This window comes from Lissotriton helveticus, chromosome 2_1, assembly GCF_964261635.1.
Source record: "Lissotriton helveticus chromosome 2_1, aLisHel1.1, whole genome shotgun sequence".
In the NCBI taxonomy this organism is placed as follows: domain Eukaryota; kingdom Metazoa; phylum Chordata; class Amphibia; order Caudata; family Salamandridae; genus Lissotriton; species Lissotriton helveticus.
The window spans coordinates 29,300,107-29,321,529 of record NC_136059.1 but is presented as its reverse complement, the minus strand read 5'-3'; the positions used below and the strand labels follow the sequence as shown (position 1 = coordinate 29,321,529).

The 21,423-nt window shown below is 41.5% G+C and overlaps 2 protein-coding genes across 2 annotated transcripts in view; one reads left to right on the top strand and one right to left on the bottom strand.

Moving 5' to 3' along the window:
- The window catches only part of LOC144819187 (uncharacterized), a 203,515-nt gene extending 201,806 nt beyond the window's left edge, over positions 1-1,709 (top strand). Inside the window, exon 4 of the transcript XR_013607227.1 lies at positions 1,579-1,709. The gene's annotated coding sequence lies outside the window, so the exon portion shown is untranslated. The remainder of the gene's footprint in view (positions 1-1,578) is intronic.
- On the bottom strand, positions 759-20,145 carry LOC144819186 (vomeronasal type-2 receptor 26-like). The gene is made up of 3 exons (XM_078677159.1): positions 19,795-20,145; positions 6,582-6,705; positions 759-2,426 (listed from the first exon to the last, which is right to left on the bottom strand). Exons 1-3 carry the CDS (start codon positions 19,831-19,833, stop codon positions 1,543-1,545), a joined length of 1,047 nt encoding a protein of 348 aa, XP_078533285.1. The 5' UTR covers positions 19,834-20,145; the 3' UTR covers positions 759-1,542.
- Between the last annotated feature and the right edge of the window lie 1,278 nt (positions 20,146-21,423).

Sequence of the window (21,423 nt, the reverse complement as noted above, 5' to 3'; positions counted from 1 at the left end):
TTGCGCTATGTAGGGGCATATAACCGGTGTTAACTGAGAGAAGATCAAATATGGGCATGGATTCAGTAATGATCCACATTTTACCTCTGTCATTGCCTCCACTACTTGCTTTTCCATAAAAGGAACTGCGTTTTTTCTAAGTAAGAGGGTGCTTCAGAGTGGGGTTCCAAATCTACCCAATTAAAATCCTCCAGTTTTTGTTGAATTTTAAATGTAGAATACATTTGGGAAACTTTATCAAGAAAAAGTTACTAACTTTCTGACAGTTATCTTCTGAGGGAGCCAATGCTTGGGAAATGACAGCCAACTTACAAAGTTCCTTCACTATGTTGAATAGCTCTTTAGTTGAATTACTATTTTCTTCAATTCTCTTTAAAAAGTATGATTTCTTAGTATGTTTAAGGGTTTTAGCTCCTTATTTTATTTTAGCCTGTCACTGTTCTCTTTGGTTTTCTCCATTTATGTTTCACCGATTTGCATTTCATTTTTAACAATCTAAGTTCTGGACTATACCATTTTTTAGAGGTGATTTCCCATTTAGTTTGTTTTCTTTCCTGGGAGCACACTGATTCAATGTTTTGGTTATTTCTAAGTTTATAATCTCTACCTGCTCAGGGTGTGCCCCTAATTCAATCAGTTTCCTAAAGAAAAGTGTGAAGAAAACAGATCTGGAGTTAAACAATTCTACCACCTTTTTACCCGCACTGTAATTTCCGATGTATTTGCTGGACACACTATCCTGGACATTTTGAGTATGTACTGGATTATATACACTATGCTTATGCTTTGCCTGAAAACTTCAATAAAAAGAATTTAAAAAAGAAAAAGTTGCTCTAAGGACAAAACCCTATGCCTGACATGGCCTGTGGAAAAAGGGTCACTTCTTGGACTTTCAGGGTACTTTGCATAGGATTTTAGTAAGGGCTCAGACGATGTTTTTGTAGGGTTGGGTTGACTACTGTGGTGTCTATAACAAGTCACCAGTTTGTTGAAGAGATAAAGAATATGTATAAACCAACAGGAGAATGAAGTGCATACGTCTATTTGCTTCCTTTTAGTCTTATCTCCAATGAATGGTAAGCCATTAGTATTCAACTGTCTTCTCCTGGAATGATTTGCTCAATAGAATCAATCCTAAATTTAGACATACATTCCAGAAACAGAAATAAATGAAAACCACAGATAATAAATGTTTAACGGGAATTGTAAAAGTGATACCTGTACAGGAAAGGATTGCACTTCGCAAATGTGGAAGTCACAGACACACAAAAACAGGTTAACAAGGAAATTCATTTTCTTTGTTCATAATTACGTGCATAATTACTTGACAACACTTGTAACATACTTTTGTTGATAACTAGTAATTACATCATGAGGGCTTGTGCTGAGCCCTTTATTAAGATAGGTTTATGAGTGAATAATTCCCTTTGAAACACTAATAGATTTTCCAATAGAAAAAGATTGAAAAGCGATACTGTTCACCACATCTCATGATGATCAGGGTATACATTTGATATTGTGATTATACATTACTTCTGACTTCTAAATGCATTTTTTGTTTATATCCGGTCTGAACAGAATGATGTAACACTTGGGAATGAATATGCAGCCCAGCAGCCCAGCACTGGAAGCCAAGATGGCAAAGATCTCCACGGCCACCATGTATCGACCCTTAGTGCTAAGGTAGGCTGGAAGGAAGGACACCCAGACGCTGCAGAACACCAGCATGCTGAATGTTATGAGCTTGGCCTCATTGAATCTATCAGGAAGGTTTCTGGCTAGGAAGGCCACAGTAAAGCTGGCAAAGGCCAGCAGACCCATGTAAGCAAGAATCCCATAGAAAGCAGTGACAGAACCGTTGTCACACTGTAGGATCACCTTTCCAATTTCAGACTGAGTGTCAGTGGCTGGGTTAGGAGGATAAGTGAGCAGCCAAGTGAGACAAATTACTACTGCCCCCAGTGTGCACACGAGGACCATGGAAGCAGATACCTGAGATCCCAGCCATCTGCTTAACCTGCTACCTGGCTTGATGGCATTGAAGGCAATCACAACAGTAATGGTTTTCACTAATACGCAAGACACAGAAACAGTGAAAATAATCCCAAATGCAGCTTGTTGGATCAAACATGTCAATCGTGCAGGGCGTCCAATGAAGAGAAGAGAGGTGAGGAAGGCCAGCAGCAGAGATACAAGGAGAGCGTAGCTGAGATCCTTGTTATTGGCCTTCACTATTGGGGTGTCCCGATATCTGAGAAAGATTCCCAACACAACAGCCGTGGACATGGATAGTACAATAGATAAAGATGTCAAAACTGCTCCAAGAAAATCACTATAAGAGAGATAAACAATGGCTTTCTGGATACAACCATCCTTTCTATCAGTGGGCCACTCGCCCTCTGGGCATGTTGCACAATGTTCCATGTCTAAAATGTAAGACATAAGAAGAAAATAAAGTTAAAGATATAAATATGCAAGATAGTTGATCAACATAAGAAAGCACACATGAAACTGAACTTGACATTGGATAAACAATGTTCCAAAAGGTTCCCCCTGAAACAGCTGTAGCTGCTCTTAGACTATAAAGATACTATAGGATCAATACATTATACATTTAATAATGTATTTTGTTCTGCAGTTTTATATAGTACAAACTTGACCCAAAGGTATCAGAGCACTTGACCAGTTGTGTTACAGATGGACACTTTCATGTTTTGTTAGGCTGGGAGAGATTAAGTGATTTGCCCAGAATCACAGGATGTTGAGCGTCACTGCCAAACCAGAACCTGGTTGCCCAGCTTCAAGGTCAGCTGCTTTGGCAATAAGGCCAAATCATCTCCCATTTACTGTAATTAACATCACTATCACAGCACAATCAATTATTGCAATTTGCTTTTGAAATTCTCAATGTAGACAATCTGGTGTTCAGTTTAGACAATCCAGTTTCATGCACAATCCGATGTGCAAATGTCAACATTGTTGATGTGCGATAGCGATAAAGTCAGAGTGCGCCCCTCTTATTTCATGCATATCAGGTTTTCCTATTGAGTGAATGCTATTCTCCAGTCTTTTCATTCACAATGAAACTACTAACATAAATGTTCAGTAGAGAACTTGGGACCAGATGTACTGAACATTTTGAGGTAGCAAACTGCCCAAATCACAGACTGTTTGCGGTTGTAAAATGCATTTTATATTCAAACACCAAACTGTAAATGGACAGGGTTAGAATTTCGGTTTGTAATCAAGTATTTAGAAGGAGCTACTAATGATACTCGCTCTCTGTGCTATGTATTAAACCCTTCGGTGCTCATAACGGAGTCGTTCCGTCATGAGCGCCGGTTGAGCTGTGCTAATGACGGAACCACTCCATCATGTCCCCACCCGCTTAATAGAACCTTCAGCACAGCGCGAAAATTCACGCCGTGCTGAAGGGGTTAATGTCTTGCAACCGACTTCCAGTCACAATACATTTAGTTTTTATCACGTCCTTAAAATAGGAAAGAGTTCCCAGTGGATCGCTTCCCCTTTGAGAATGTTAAAAAATGTATTTTTTACGAGGAGGCAGCGGTCACTGCCTACTTAAAAAAATGAAGGGTAAACATTAAGGGGCCCGTTAGGATGGCGGCGGATCGCCCCCTCCAGACTGGCGGGTAGCCACCGCCGTCCTGGCGGGGCCGACCCACCGCCATCCTTGCTGCAAAGACCCCCCGCCATATTACGATGACTGGGGTGTCCACGGCTGACGGAAAGACTGTCCGCCGCTTTTCCGCCCCGGTCGCCTAGCGACCGTGGCAGAAAAGGGTTGTATATGGTGGCGGTGTCTATCAGACACCGCCAGCCATATTAGGATGGGCTTTAAACAATGACTGCGGCAAGCTGAGACTCCCTGCGGGGGCACGTTGCAGGCCCCCAGGGACTCTGGGGGTGTGGGGGGTGCACATGGGGGTACAGTACAACGTGGCAGGCACCGCGCGGTGCATGTCACGTTGTGCTTTGAAATGCACAACATGGATTTTTACCTTTGCGACGGGTGGTGCTTTCAGCACCGCCCGCCGCATTGGTAAAAATGCAGGATGTGCCTGCCACTGTGGCAGGTGCATCCTAATTCCCCCAACCGGACCCCTGCCCTTATGGCAGGTGGTCCTTTCCACGTCAGGATGGCGTACAAACCAAGTCCGCCCGTCATCCTAATAGGCCCCTTATTGTTTTCTTTTGGAACGCATCCTATTTTCCTTTAAGGAAAACAGTATATATATATTTTTTTTAAAGGTTGGTTTATTTAAAAGTTATTACGAATATAGAGGTCTACTGTCCCCAGAAGACCAACTTCTCTGTGATGGCTCTCATTTCTAATGGGTCGCAACTCTGAACTACCTCATTAATATTCATGAAGGTAGGCAAAATAATGATTTTTAAATATCGACATACAATAATGTCGATGTTTAAATATCGAAGGGACAGAATATAGAAGGTAAGTAATATCTATATTTTTAATATCGAAGGGACAGAATTTCGAAGTTAAGTAATATCGATTTTGTTAATATCAATTCTAGTAATATCGATGGTACTAATATCGATGTTACTTATTTCGATTTTTATATGATTTTTTTCTATATTATTAAGTATTTAATATGTATTATATTTTTTACTGTAATTTATTTACATTTTGTATTTTAGTACCGTAGCGGGTTGTGGGTTTATAGGGTAATAGGGTGGGAAGTAATTGAATTATAGTAAACTAAATATTATTTTTTATGAATTATAAATTAATTTTAATTAATTAGTAATTAATTTTTATTAATTGGTAATTAGTTTAAATTAATTGACTAATTGGTAATTATGTTCTGTAGTGGGTTAGGGGTTTATAGGGTAATAGGGTGGGAAGTAATTTAAATGTAATTAAGTAATCATTTATTTGAATGAATTGTTTTTGTTAATTATATAATTGTTAATTAATTATTAATTGTTAATTAATTATTAATTGTTAATTAATTTGTATTAATTGATTAATTGATCATTATGTTCTGTAGCGGGTTATGAGTTTATAGGTGAGTAGGGTGGGAAGTAATTTAAATGTAATTAAGTAATAACTAATTTTTATTAATTGTTTTGTTAATTATATTAATGGTGATTAATTATTAATTAGCAATTAATCATTATTAATTGATATTTATTAATAATGTATTTGTACTTAATTATTCATTGGTAATTATGTTTTTAATAATGATGCATTGGCATTTGTAAATAGTTTAGATTGATATATATTTGTTTTTTATATTTTAAAATATTAATTTATTTATAAATATGGTATTTTTAACTTCTACGCTATCCAACACTTTCCCCACTGTTGCACTCTCTGGAGTGGGAATAGTAGTTTTTACGCCTATGCTATCCAACACTTTCCCTACGGTTGCACTCTCTGGAGTGGGAATAGTAATTTTTACCTCTACGCTATCCAACACTTTCCCTAATGTTGCACTCTCTGGAGTGGGAATAGTAATTTTTACCCCTACGCTATCTAACACTTTTCCTACTGTTATACTCCTTGGAGTTGGAATAGTAATTTTTACCGCTACGCTATCCAATACTTTCCCTACTGTTGCACTCTTTGGAGTGGGAATAGTAAGTTTTACTTCTCCGCTTATCCAACATTTTACGTACTGTTGTTATTTTTGGATTTATAATCGTATTTTATTCCCTCTATTATTTATTATATTTTGTAGGGTTTTAGCTAATGTAGTATTTCATTTTAAAAATATTAAAATTATTTTATTTAAATATGTTTTGCATAAATATACATTTTTTATTTATGGCAATATTGTATGTGCATAGATGAATTTGTAATTTATAATATTTTAACTATGTATACTTTATTAACATAATTATTAAAAATGATTATTAAATAAGTATATATAATATATAATATATGACTATGTTTAATTATGTTTTTAGTAAATTATGTATATTACTTATTATATTTTTAAGAATTATTTAATTTATTTTACACAATTTTTTATTTGAAAAAAACGAAATATTTTTTAAAACGATATTTTTGACATCGATATTTTTTTCCGATATTTCTGTTCTTACCTTGTTGTAGATAGTATGTCGATATTGTTGACATCGATATTAATACTCTGATATTTTTGTACCTCGATATTATGTCTTTCTATATTTTGTCAGACATTCATTCATGAAGTAGGTTGATTTGTGACCCACTAGGAATTACTAATGTAAAAATAAAGATGTCATTCATGCGGAATGGCAATTTCCTAATTGCCATTCTGAGAAAATCTCTATTGATATGGCATGCTCCCACTGTCTTCATCTCAAGCAATGCAGTACAGTATTTTTGGCTGCTCCACTGTGTTGCATGAGAATTTGGCATATAGACACCTAGGTCTCTTAATTCATAAATATTTACAAAAATGGAGTGCCATAGAAGATTAAACATGTCTACCAGATTTGGCAATTAGGTTATATTTGTCTTACACCCGTCAGTCTTATATAACATCAGTGCTATTGCAGTAATCAGACATAAAACAGACATCAGTATACATTTTAATTGCTTTGTTCACCTGTGCTATTTGAAAACTCTCCTTCTGCACATGGCACACAGTAAAAGCAACAGATGGGCTTCCTTTCTATAGGAGCTTTACGGTACCCTGGAAGGCAACTCTCAGTGCAGACTGAGCGGGGAATCTGTAACAAAACAAGAGAGGGACAAGAAAAACCCTTTAGAAACAGTGTGATATATAAACATTTAAACCAAATCACTTCAATAGAACAAGACGGGAAACACATTTGCCAACTGATCAAATAGATCTTTGTTACAATCATCAGCTCACAGTGTAGATCTAACAGGATATATTCAGGGCCAAAGAAAGCAACGGTGCATCTAGTTTCTATAAAAAGCTCATTGGTGGGTTTTAAATGAGACCCGAGATTCCTTTTATACAGAGGATGTAAGACAAATGGCCGATTCTGATTCGGTAAACTAATCCCTATGACTGAATCGAATCCGTAGCCCTTTCCGTACAACTCATCCAATTACCGTCCGAATCCCGTAGTACGATTCGTATGAAAAATATACGATCGAATCATTGCAAACTGTACGAATAGCAAGGGAAAATCCATATGACACGGACCCTCAAAGTGAACCATACGAATCGTAAACATGCTGTACAGCCCGACAAGTACGATCCAGACCGGGGAATCAGAATGTGATTCATACGGAAAACGTATGAGCGAGCCACACAATCAAATACGAGACAAACCCACACTGAATGATGCGCATGCGAACCACGTAAAACAGCACAAGGACCGCGGAGAATGTCGCGTATGACCGAGTCGGACACACAAATAAACAGAAGTAAATATAAATAAACGAGCCGTACTGAACCATGCGGACACTGTGAAACAGCACAAGGAGGGTGAAAACGACTCGCACAACACCACAAAACACGTTTCCGGACGTTTTGAGCTCCGGTAGAAAAAGAGTCATACGGAGTGTCGCAGAGACACATCGTACTTGCTGGGCCGGAATCTGCTGCTTAATTACATACAGACGTCGTGCACTGCGTGTTTCAGATACAAATCGCACATATTTTTTAGTCGTACGGTTGTCAGTACATTTCGTACGGAGATCTGCTTTGGATCTGAATCGTATGTACGGTGACGTTTACGTGTACGATTTGTACGGGAATTATGCTCCGTACGGCTATTTTTAAAGGGATTTTTACCGAATCGGAATCGCCCCTATATGTAAATTGGGTTACACAAGAACGACGGACAGAAAAATAAATGCTTACATAAAAGGATACTTTTTGTATGAAACCCATGGGCAACAAAACTCTGCATTCGTTTGGTTTTGTGTAGCATTGCTTTTCGAAAAGCAGTATTATTTTAAGGCCTAGATGCTAATTTATTCACTGAACAATTAGTTGGGAACCCATCAGATTTCTATGAATGGTCAATGCTGATGGTTGTTCTTGGAGTAAAGAAAACTTTTATTGGAAGTATAATTTGAAAAAGAATGAAAATTGATTCAACCTTAGAGTCATCCATAGAATTTGCAGTGAGCAATCAATGGTAACTAAGAGCTTGCGGCCTCATTTACAAAGGACCTACACAGCAGAGTGCTGCCAACCATTTGGCTGCACCTTTGCTGTGTTATTTCTGAAGCACAGGGATGCATCATATATGCAACTATATGACAGATCCCTTTTCTCTCCCCTGCGCTAGTGCACAATTTGCTGGCATGTACTGACGAGGGCACCCTTGCACCTTAGTGCAAGAGTGCTTGCATTGAGGGGAATGATTGTATATGTGCAGGAAGGTGTCCCTATTTTTAATGATTGTTTATGTGAGGAACGGCACCTTCCTGCACATAAACAATCACAAGTGGTGATTTCTTCATTCTATGCATGCTGCAGAATGTAGCACGCATAGAAAGAGGAAAAACAAGGAAAAATTTAAACATATCTCCTCCCTAAGCCTCCCCTGGGGAGGCATAGCACTCTGAGGCATTTCTAGCTTCATGAATTCTCGTAAATCTGGAAATGTTGCAGATTTATTTGGAACATTCATATAGCGCAACAGATGCTTCATTGAAGAGGCGTTCCGGCGCTAGTAGACATGCCAACAGAGTACAGAAGCTAGGCCCTAGAAGAAAAGGCTAGACCCTGGATAATAAAAAGGTTTTAATCGCTTTACGGAAGGATAGAAGGCAATCAAGACGGCAAATGTGTCCATAGTTTGGCCGCAAGATACCAAAAGCACCGACCCCCTGCTCTAAACCGCTTCACCCGGGGAACCATGGCAAGGAAGTGCTCGGCCGAGCGCAGCTGGTGAGTAGGTACATAGGGAGTCAGCAGATTGGACAGAATCTCCGGAGACAACCTTTTCAAAATTTTAAAGGTTAAACAAAGTACCTTAAACTCAATCCTACGGGGCACAGGCAGCCAGTGCAGATGCCGCAGGGCACCCATTGCAGAACACGTTCTAGGGAGCCACAAAAGGACTCGGAAGCAGCATTCTGCACCCTTAACAGACGCATAACTTCCGCCTTATTGGCTCCCAATAAAAGGGAGTCAGCGTAGTCCAGCCTGGACAAAATGGTTGCTTGGACTATCAGCTGATGGGTGGGAAAATCAAAGAAACCAAGCAAAGGTCGTAGTCCACAGAGGAGACCAAAACATGAGCCCGCGATCTTCTTGGTATGCTCTTGAAAATCTAGCTTCGTGTCGAACCAAACCCCCAAGTTTTTCACAGCCAACTTAGGGGTGGGGGCACCTCCCATAGAGTCCGGCCACCAATGTCTGCTCCATAGTCCCTTATCCTTCCCCACCAACAACATCTCTGATTTGTGCGCATTGAGTTGCAAGCAATTAGAGGTCATCCACTGCGTAACAGCAGCAAGGCCAGCCTGAAACTGCACTGCATCCTGAGAGTGGTCTTCAGAGAGGGCCACCACCAAATGAGTGTCGTCAGCGTACGAAATCACAGTCAAACCGTGGGCTCTTGCTACCACAGTCAGAGGTTGCACATGGAGATTAAACAGGACCGGGCTTAAGGCCGAGCCCTGAGGAACCCCCTGCTTGATGGCATGGGCATGGGAGAGGAAGGGGGGGGCCGCAACCTGAAATGACCTGTCCGATAAAAATGAGCGGAACCACTCCAGGGCCGGGCCTCCTACGCCCACCTCTTCTAAGCGGCGCAAGAGGATCTTATGGGAGACTGTGTCGAAAGCCGCACTGAGATCGGGCAGGATGAGAGCCGCAGTCTGTCCCTCATTCAAGATGGTATGGAGATGTTCACACACTGCTACAAGTGCGGTCTCAATGCTATGGCCCGGGCGGAATCCACTCTGGGAGCGGTCTAAAGCGCCAATCTTGCTCAGGTGGCCAGAGAGAGTGCTTTTAATGTGGGCTTCAGCAATTTTTGTGACCCAAGGTAGCAGGGATATAGGACGAAAGTTTTCTGGCTTAGCAGGGTCCAGAGTAGATTTTTTCAGCAAGGGGACCACCCACGCTGTTTTCCAAGAAATGGGCACTACTGCTGTAGAAAAAGAAGAATTTATAATCTGGCATATAGGTGACAATAGCACAGATAGAGCATCCCTGAATTGGCCAAGTTTCATAGTATCAATAGGGGAGCCCGATGTGACCCTTTTACTCAGCGTAAGAAATTTGTCATGGGACATAGGAGGGATAACAGCTAAAGAAGTAGTGGGCCAAAGAGTGACAATGGGAGCAGAGTCCGTAGGGGCAGTAGAGAAGGATTTATAGATGGTCTCAACCTTTTGAACAAAGAAAATAGCCAACTCCTCACATTGTCGCTCAGACATCATAAATGCTGAAACAGGATCTTTCCGGGTTTTGAACTCATGGAGTATTTTAAAAATGCTTTTAACAGGATTGGTGCTGGCCTTAATCTCCTTAGTGAGAAAGGCCGAACGGGCCTGATGTAAAGCCTTGTGATAGCGTTTAATCGCTTCCTGATAAAGTTTTTTTGCCCCAGGATCATATGCCTCTCTCCAAGCGCGTTCAAGCTTTTTACAAGAACTGCGTAAGGCAGCCAAGGAGTCATCAAACCAGGGATTAGACTTTGAACAACGGCCCTTCAACCATTTGGCTGGAATCAGGGAGTCTAGAGCCTGGAGTATCCAGGTACAGAAAGTGTTATAAGCTTGCTCGGGGTCAGTGTCAAAAATAGGGCATGAGGATGTCAGAATGGCACAAAGATCTTGTATGTAGGCAGGCCATACCCTAGATGGGATATTCACTAATAACCCTTACATTCTGATTTCAGATGTGATCCCTCTTATCTGGACTGACCACTCAGCAGTCTGCTTCTCCATAAAAATCAAATCCCCACTATCTCTAATCGGATTATCTCCTCCTATCTCCTCTAGAGATTGGAAAAACATCAATACTTCTCATCTTGCCTCTATGCTGACCAAGAGCATCATCACCACTGAACCAAATCTGTCACTAGCCTCCAGTAACTACCTCAATAGCTTAGACATGGCTTGTTCTAAACTAGCACCCTTAAAAACTTCCCAACGTAATAGAAAGTCTCCTTCTGCCCCATGGTTCTCGGAATCCCTACGTCTTCAGAGACAGCACTGTAGAAATTTGGAAAGACACTGGCGCCGTTACTACAACCCCACTGACAAAATCTCATACAAAGCGCCCTTTCCAAATAAAAAGACCTCATCACGTCTGAAAAAACTATGTATTACACCTCCCAAATTAATCAGGCAAAAAATTCCGCAAGAAAACTGTTTCAAGTGGTCAATCAACTCTCAAACCCCCCTGCCCCCCGTTCTGACCTATCTCAATCCCTCTGTAACTCCCTTGCAAATTTCTTTAAGGACAAAGTCACCTCTATCTTCTCAGCCTTCATCCATAAATCTCCTTCCACTTCCATAACCAATCAACCATCACCCACTAACGCTCCTTCCTTCTCTGTCTCTAAAGCAGTCACTGAGGAACAAGTCCTCCGTTTAATTTCCAGCACTAAATCAGGATCCCCCCTAGATCCTTGCCCTCCGGCTATTCTCAACCTTATCCTAGAAGCCATTTCCCCCGCTTTGACGAACATTTGCAACGCTATGTTCACTAAGGGCTCATATCCCTCAGTTTGGAAAGAGGCTATCATTAAGCCACTCCTGAAAAAACCCACCCTTGATCCCTTCTTCCCATCTAGTTACAGACCCATCGCATGTCTCCCTTTCCCAGCAAAAGTATTTGAAAAAGCTATGAATATACAACTTTCTAAATTCATAGATGAAAACAATCTATTGGACGAAACCCAATTTAGGTTTAGGCAGGGACACGAAACCGAAACTGCTTTAATAAAAATAAGAATGACATTGGACAAAGGAGGAGCGGCAGTATTAATACTGCTAGATCTTTCTGCAGCTTTCGACATGGTCGATCATGCCACCCTGATCGACCGTGTCTCAGCAATAGGCATTCAGAACAAGGCCAAAGAACTTCTCGCCTCCTTCTTGGCCAACCGCTCACAGACAGTAAAAATGGGCCCTTTCACCTCCCATACCTTCTCCCTTCCTTGCGGAGTACCACAGGGCTCCTCGCTAAGTCCGACCCTGTTTAACATATATGTTTTGGACTTAGCGAGGGTGATTAAGTCCTACGGCATTGCCCTCACGACCTGTGATGACGATACCCAATTGGTCCTGTCTGTACACAACGACGGAGCGATAGTCGCTGCAAGCTTTCAAAAAGGAATGCTTGCAATCAGTTCCTGGATGTCATCAAACCGTCTTAAATTAAACTCTGACAAGACAGAGATGATGACATTCGGGAAACTGGAACCTACCTGGTCCCCTCGATGGTGGCCAACTGAGATGGGACCTCCACCAGAACCTGTCACCAAGGTTCGTAACCTTGGAGTTATTTTCGACAATAGACTGACCTTTCACCATCATGTCAACTCCGTAGTCTCCACTTCCTTTTTCACCCTGAAGAAAATCAAAAAACTTCTTCCCTACCTTCCCATTTCAGCTGGTATAGCCCTAATCAGCACTCTGGTTTTCTCCAAAACAGACTACTGTAACGCCCTCCTTCTTAATGCCCAGGAACAAGTTCTTAATAGGCTTCAGCTAGTACAGAATGCCTCAGCCAGAATCCTACTGGGCATTCCCAAGTTCACCTACAGCTCCCCGTATATCCAACAGTTTCACTGGCTCCCTGTTAGGAGCCATACAAAATTCAAGGCATTGTGTATTGCCTATAAAGCTATCAACAACTTAGGCCCACAGTTTCTCAAGGACGCCCTCTGCCTGCTAGAAAATCTAAGCACGCTTTGTTCCTCCTCAGCTCATCTGCTTAAAGTCCAACGAACTAAAAAGGTCAACTGGGGTGACAGATGCTTCGTGATTTCCACAGCCAGACTTTGGAACGCATCCCCCTCTCCATTAAAACGGCCCCAACACTCATTAGCTTCAGGAAGAAATTAAAAGCCTGGCTTTTCCCACATTAAACTCTGCCATAGCCATCATTCTGTTCACTGAGCGCCGAGACACCCCCGGGTAGTTGTGCGCTATAAAAATTGCCAAAAACATAAACATAAACATAAACATATGTTAAGTTTATGCCAGCACCGTCTAAGAGTGGCCTTAAGGCTCACTCTAGGTGTGTCCGTGAAAAGGGGAACAAAGAAAGTGACTAAAAAATGATCAGTCCAACACATCGGGCTAGGAGTCCCCACCAAAAGAGAAGGGATGTTGGAGAACATCGGATCGAGTAAATGCCCGGCTGAGTGGGTGGGACCCACTACTAACTGTATTAATTGGCAGGCAGCGAGCTCAGCAAGCAATCTGCTGATATTAGGGTCATTGGGGTGGTCAAAATGCAAATTAAGGTCCCCAATCAGGCAGAAATTTGACGCCTTTAGCGCCAGCGAACCAGCGGTATCGATAATGGCTGCCTTAAAGTCACTGATGGCCCCAGGAGGGTGATACACTAAAAGACCAGCGATGGATGAATGAGCATTAAAGGAGATGGCAAAACGGGCGCATTCGCACCCAGCCACCTCCTCCTTTACAAAGGTGCAACCATAACAGGCTGCTATACCCCCGCCACTTGATTCCCTATTAAGGGTTAAAATACTAAACCCCAAAGGAAGGGCGAGCCCAGGTTCAGCCACTGAGGCATCTGTCAACCAAGTTTCGGTGATAAAAAGTACATCAGGCGACTCGTCCTCAATAAGGACGTAGACCTCCATATAATGTTTTACTAGCGAACAGACATTCAAGAGTAAGATTTTCATGTTATATCGGGGAGAGGTGATGGGCCCTAGAGAGCGAACCCAGTCGCTGCAGGTAGGGCAGCAAAGAGGGCCTACCTCAACAGCCCCTTGGTGAGAACCACAAGATCCACAGCACAACCAATGGACAACAGATGTTCCCTGGTATAGCTCAGCACCCCTACCTGGGAACCGCCTGCGTGTCTGGCGTCTGGTGGTGTCCCAGCGCGGACGGGCGCAGACGGGCTTGCCTCTGGCGCACCTGCCATGGATGTTAGGTCCGAATACCCACAGCAACACCTATGGCATGCCCCTTTCACGCAGTGTTGTGTGTAAAGGGGTCATATATATGAGGGAACAAAAAGCAGCACAGGGTGGCTTTACTTTTCCTTATGAATATGGGGCAGCAGGATGCACCACAGGTGAGTCACAAAAGTTGATGCACTGCCAGCACAAAGGGCTTGTAAATACGCCACTTCATGTTTAAAGATTCCAAGTGAGAAATCGTAAATTGCGACTAATAATGATTTGCAATTGCAATTTCTTATTTGCATTGTAGTAAAATGGATGCAGTAAAAGTAAAAGTGGTTGCAATTTGAACTCCAACTTCAACAGAACATTTTGGTATTTTGAGAACCTACCGATGTACTAATATGTCAGTTTATAAAATAAAGAATTGTATTGATTCACAATTTGACGTCTCTCATCAAAATTCATGAGGTAGTTCGGAATTGTGACCCACTACGATTGGCTACAATCAGGTTGACAGTGATCTGCTGGGGTCAGAAGACGACCATGTCTGTTATTATTTTTAAATAAAGCAATATTTGTTTTTTTAAATGTTGTCCACTTTCCTTAAATGAAAACAGGATGCATTGAAAAAAATGAAAAGTTACACAAACATATCTTGTAAAAAAGTTTGTCCACAATCACAATCAAGTAGGTGAACCCTCCCTTAATGGTTTACCACTCCTTTGAGACAGTGGTAAAATGTTTTGTGATGGGATTTTCGTTCAAAACATTGATACATTTCATAAGGAATTGGTATTTAGAAGGGGCACCCTAAACATGCCCCTTCAAATAGTCATTCCTAATGGATTCCTAAAACCATTTAGCAATTCAGAAAACCTTTACATACCATTCTTATACCTATCTCTTTAGTCGGCTTTTGTCTGAGGAGTGGGTTCATTAGGCTCAGTTACGCTCAGTAAGAAGCACTGCCATTATAGCATGCACACATTTCTTAAGTTGCCTTCTCTTTCAAACATTGCATTTTGGCACACATGTGCTTGATTGACAATGCAAGGTTAAGTCAAGTCAAGTCAAGTCAAAAGATTTATTGTTTCCTATTATTTAAAATTATTACAAATATACAGTAGAAAACTATTCATTAAAATTTTCACACACTTTATAATACGTATGGCGTGAGGCATTTCATCTCGAAACTTTTACCCATTATCGTGTGCTTAAAGTCATAGAGTGCAATTGAAGACTTATTTTATACAATCTTGAGTTTGGCGAGTCCATAAAAGTTTTTTTTTTCTTTCTTTTTTAACTGGTCGTCTCAAATCAGTCCATTTCTCCTGCTCTTTAATGACGTGTTTTCACCCTGCTAAAATTTATCTATCAAGCGTTGGGTTTGCCGTTTTCAACTTCACTTGTTTCTCCAAGTTCCGCTTGTCGTAGGTGAGATTGTACTTTTCTCATGTATTTGACCCCCCTACAAGCCAACATGGGAGACGATCCCTCCAGCCATCGAATTACAGCTTGCCTGCATGTACGAATGTTCAGCTTATTAAAAATGTCTTTTCAAAGCCGTCTCCTTAGGTCTATGGGAGCTGGGCAAACGCATAGCAGGTGGGGTAGCGTTTAATTTTGGTAACCACATAGGCGACAATGAAGGTCCGTGTGGCTGCCTTTCCAGGATGGTTGCAGATCCTTCGAAAGGTGTAAGCCCAGCCGATGTTCTATATATCTTTGCTTTAGTGTCATGTTAAAGTGACTTTCTAAATAAGGCTGGGACTTTATCAAGGAGTATGAATTAATCACTGTCCACCCATGTCAATGTTTGGAGATTATTGATTTGTCTTCCAGAAAGGATTTCCATTTAGCAGCATTATTTGTTATTTTGTCAAAGCTGGTCCTGTCTGAGATAGAATCCCATGTCGATTGAATTCCTAACCCCCTCAAGGATTTGATCAAGAAATCTCCCCAACCGCTTAGAGTGGTTTGTTTCAGCTGGTTTTCAATTTCTTTCCAACACAGGCTGTCCAGTAAACCTTCTTCAGACAGATGTATTTTGTGGCAAAGTTTCAAGAAACTACTCATGCCACGAAACTTCTGGTCCTGCAGGCCAAATTCTAGACGAACCTGTGCTGGTAAGGGTGATTTTGGGAGGTTTAAAACCGCTTTGTATACCTTTGTTTGTAGATTGTTTAGCAGCCCCGCCTCTTCGCCACACCAGGTGACCAGTGCGTATGACAAGGTGGGTAAGGTCTGTGATTCCATCACCTTTAAAAGATGGGTGTAGTTTGGACAACTCAATTTTTTGTATAGTAACCTGTGTGCATAGATCAAGGAATGTGTTTTCGGCTTTAGGTCTATTTTGTGTTCTTTGTGGGTCGGTCCTCGCCCCAATTTTAGACCTAAATATTTGTAAGACACTTCCTCCTTTATTTGGGTTCTATTTGCATACCATCTAAAGGTCGATTTTTTGGGGTCTACTAAGCGGACCACCTTGGTCTTCTCATTATTCAGTTTCAAACTTTCGTGCTCCAGGTAAGTAACAAGGTTATTAATCATTCTTTGAAGCCCTATTGGGGTTTGGCTCAGCAAGACAATGCAAAATGAAGTCATGAATACCATTGTAATACTTATGCACTTGGGGGGAGTGCACTTGGCTATCAACTGCGAGTTCGTTGCTGTGTTGGTGCTTCAGCTTAGCCTGATCGTTCCATGAGGAGGGATGTCCAACCTGTGACCAAGACAGGGCACATACAAACTTCGTCTTCCGGTAAAGGGGAGTTAGATCATCATGTAGGAGATTCTTGGCAGAGCACACACACCATAGACAACCAGGTTAGGCATAGTAGGAGTTCGCTATACTTAGTACTTATATGCCAGCAAGCACATACAATTTTAGCATGATGGTGGAATTGTTCATTTTCTTAACCGTCCTTATAATTCTAATTACTTTTATTTGCTTTTGTCTATTAATCAGTGCAGTGCATATACGATGGTTCAATAAATATTGAAAATGCCCCATCACATCTTTCTTGTATATCTCTCTGAGTGCAAACTAGCGAATGAGCGAAAAGGTTCTTCAGCTGTGACCTGATTCCTGGGGGTGTTCTGGGTTGTCATGTTTTGAGGTTGCCCAAGCCATTTGCCATCAAAATAGATTAGGGGGGCTTATGGTGGAACTCTAAACTTGCTGATCTCTAGGAAAAAAATGAGGGGTGCATGGAATCAGTCTAGCACCAATTCCAAAGTTTTTGTGCCCCCAAGAAATGCACAGTTCCTATTGGAAAAGTGAAAAACATATGACAGGACTAAAGGCCAACATATTCTGGGTGATGCTCAGAATCAGTCTCGTGCCAGTCCAACATTGTGTTTGAGAAAGTTTAAGTTGTACAACATGGTGTTGCCTCTGTTCTAGGTTGGGTTATTATTTAAGGGATTGCTGAGTAATTTTCTTTTGTGTACATAGAGTCCCCATCTCACCTACTAACAGGAAATGTTCTTGGGGTAAGGGAAAATATCCTCCTCAGCTGAGTAGGTAACCACTATGTGTTGGCTGGAGACTGTTCAAGCTTGAACCTTTCAAAGGATCTCCCCATAGAGGTACCCTTTCTGATTCCCCATATTCAAATATCAGAGACCGAAGATCAACCAATAAGAATACCAGCAAACTGCAGACATCCAGTTACACAAATGGTGTTGCAAGTGTGGGGTACTGTAGGGGTAAAAATGTCTATTCCCAGTCCTGTGAGTGCAACAGTATCGAACGTTTTGGATAGCATAGGGGTAACAATTTTGTAGTGAAGAAGGTCCACTCAGGAAGGTAGTATTTCAAGATGATTTATTTCATTAAGATAACAGGTTGTAAGGTACAGGACATCATATAGATATGTGGTAGATTAGAGCCCCACCAGGAGCTGCCTGTCAGCTGCTCAGCCCATGACCAACTGTCACTTTCGTTCTAAAAGAAGCATTAAACCACTACGTGAATAACAACTAGCGAGAGAGAACCAAGGAAGAGATAACAAGGAAGAATAGCAGAGGAACAGAAACAACAACAAGGAAAGGTGTAAGCAAAGCTGCGTGAAGAGACAGCTGGAAGGAAATGAGGAGTAGGAAGAGAAGAGTAAAGCGGAAACCGATAGAGATAACACAGACTCACGGACATAGAAAAGAAGAGGGTAAAATGAGTAATCATAAAATGGAAACAACAAGGGACAGAAGAACTCACACGCACCAAGGACTAAACCCCCCAAACACACCCACTGGCCAGGCAGGCAGGAAGGGAAGAAAGAACAAGGCCGGTGGAAAACTGGTGCCAGCCTCCACACAGACACAGGAAAGAGGGAGTAACAGATTTCCTCCGGAACAGGGAAGGAAAGAGTAAAAAAGAACGAAAGAAAGCTCGGAGGCAAAAGACGACAACAAGACGTGTAGATCCAGAAACCAGGGATGGCAATGAGAATGACACCACGAGGAAAGCTGGACGAATAGGAAAACAGAGAAGAGGCAAAGTAGATACAAACAGTATAACTACAACTTCCCTCTGTTTTCCATAAACAATATAAATGCGATGTAAGTGTAACATTGCGTTATTCAAAACAGCAAAATAACAAAATTTAAATAGACAATATCAGTCATAAGGACTAAAACCCATGACCGTCCTCTACTCCTATGTAAGGGTGTGAGGAGCACTGTAAATAGGACTGAAACCCATGTGACGCCCTATGTTGGGTGACCATGTAAATGTAAATTGGAATGTAACCCATAAGATACCCTGTGTGAGGGTGAAAAATGTAAATAGGAATGTGACCCATAATACGCCCTGTGTGAGGGTAAAAATGTAAATGTAAATGGGACTGTAACCCATAACACTGTTCCCTATGTGAGGACACTCGTGAAAAAGTAGATGGGACTGTGACCCTATCTACGGTGCCCTTGTAAGGCTAAAAGTTGTGTGTTACCTATGTAGGCAAATGTATATGGGCAAATGGGGCTAGAACCCATTCCCATCCCTGTGTAGGGTAAAATAATGTGAACAGGCACATATATGAGGGCAAATGGGGCTAGTACCCATTCCCATCCCTGTGTGAGGGTAAAGACAGTATGCAACTGTGCCCTTTGTGAGGGTGAAAACCGTGAATGGCCTGTGTAGGCACGTATATGGGCAAATGGGGCTAGAACCCATACCCATCCCTATGTAGGGTGTAAAATATAGTGTTTTAATGCCTGAAAATAAGCACTAAGTCCTCCCTATGTAGGGAAGTGAAAAGTGAAAAGTGTGTGGTATACACAAGTTAAATGAAAATTGAACCCCTAAAAATGTGTGCTCAAAATTCCTAAACACATGATGTCAGCAATGAAAGATAATGTGCCATCATGTTTCACTAAACAATTTATAATCATTAAAGAAAATAGGTGTGTGTGTGTCACCATCGTCCTGTGACCCTTACTGGAGTATGTATGATACCCATATTTGCAGAGGTAAAAACCAGCAGACATTGTAATGTGAAAGGCACACAGACAGGCAGCATACATTTGAATTAACACAAGTATTGTTGAATGTAAGCTCGTAGAAGAGGTCCGACGTGCAAATTGAATCTGCCAGTCTATGTGGGCTCAAACATCTCAGGCACAATAGTATTTACATGGGTGAGCAAATGCCTTTATCTTGCTCCTGATTGTGTCAGAGTAAGAACAAAGATCTCGGTCCAACAGCACTCTGAAAAAAGTCCCCATGTACAAAAAACGATTGCGCATAGGAAAACAGCTCACCAGTGCTCCAAATGTGTGTCGGCGTCTGAAAGGAAGCATGAAAACAACGATGACTTCCACAGAGATCTTCCAAAGCCCAGTGCCAGTAGAGAATGAAGCCGCAGTAGAAGATTCATCATTCCGCGACCTGTAACTTGAAGTGCGCGTGGAATTAGTGTCTCATTACATTCCGGCAAGTGCTGACCATGCCATTCCATGTAGAGATGTATTTGAGCTCTAGGGCTTACGGTAGAAGATTATCGATGAGGAACATGGCGGCACGTTTATGGTGCAAGGCTGGGAGGCTTCCGGCACGCCAATGCGCTAAACGTTTAAACTAAGATTTACACAGCCATGACGTGTCGAAAGACGTGTCGTCACAGAGAAATCTGCGCAGCTCAACAGGTGAAGAGAAATGCGCGCGCTGGAGGGCGGTTGAAGTAGCGTCAAACTGCGCACTTCTATTTGAGGCAAATTAAGCGCACATGTAAACTGCTATGGTTCATAAGTTAAACAGTAAAAGACTCCGTGACTGAGATGATTTTCCATTGTCAAAGCAGCTGGTCTTCACAAGCGCCAATTACTGCCTTACACTTAATCTCTTTAGCACACGCACAGCTGAACTCTTTAAATTACAAATGAAGTTTGACTTCAATGTCAATTACTGCCTCGTGATAGTTTGAAAATAGGGAAAATCCTCGTCTTAGCAAGATCCAGCTTTTTCTTCAAAAGGCACAGATTGCTTGCTTTCACTATCGCAAGGACTATTAATGTTTAAATAAATGTTGGAAACATAGATAACTGTTTACAAATGTATGAAGCTATGGTCAAGGGCTAATACATAGTATTCAAAGGAAAATATACAAGCCTGTTTCTACTTCTGATGGGAATGTCATCTTGACAAGGAAGTCTTTCAATCTGTTTTTTTTTTTTATGAAAGCAGTGCGTCTTACTGCGTGGATTCTAGGTTGTGGCTAGATCGTGTAAATTAGATCCTCGCGAACCACTTTTCATTATAGTAAAATACACATGAAAAGTGTCTAATATGTCAGTTACCACCAACGTTGTCCCTTGCAGATTTAAAGCAGAAAAGCCTCTCGACGATATCAGGAACACTGTAGATGAAGGGTGATTCCAGCACGATGTATGGGGCCTTTACTCAGTGGATGATGCCACCACAGAAATACGTCGTGAACCATCACTGCAGCCACACTAGTGCAACCCCATTCAAAAGTCATCAAAAGGTGCAGAAGATCACACATTGCAGGGAGCAAGTGCAGAGGATCACACAGCTTTATGTAGTAAAAAGGCATATCTGTCAGCTGCCACATCTTACCGCTTTTTTTTAAAATCAAGATTAAACAACCAGGTGTCTGTAAGTTGTAGAAAGCATGTAGCAGTGTAGCAGACTGAGGTGATAAAGTACAAGTCCAGGATGAGTAGAGATGATAAGCACATCACGCCTGGGCTAGGGCTGGCCGGTGGTGAGGCCACTGGTGGGGCTAACAGGCGAAGTGTTTTGTGCTTACTTGTTTCTTGTTGTCTTCTTTTTCTTTTCTTTGAAGTTCTTGTTTCTTCCTTGCAGTTGTCTTCATTGTACTGTGTAGAATACGCTTTTCTTCTTCGTAGGTAATTCCTTCTTGTGGATAC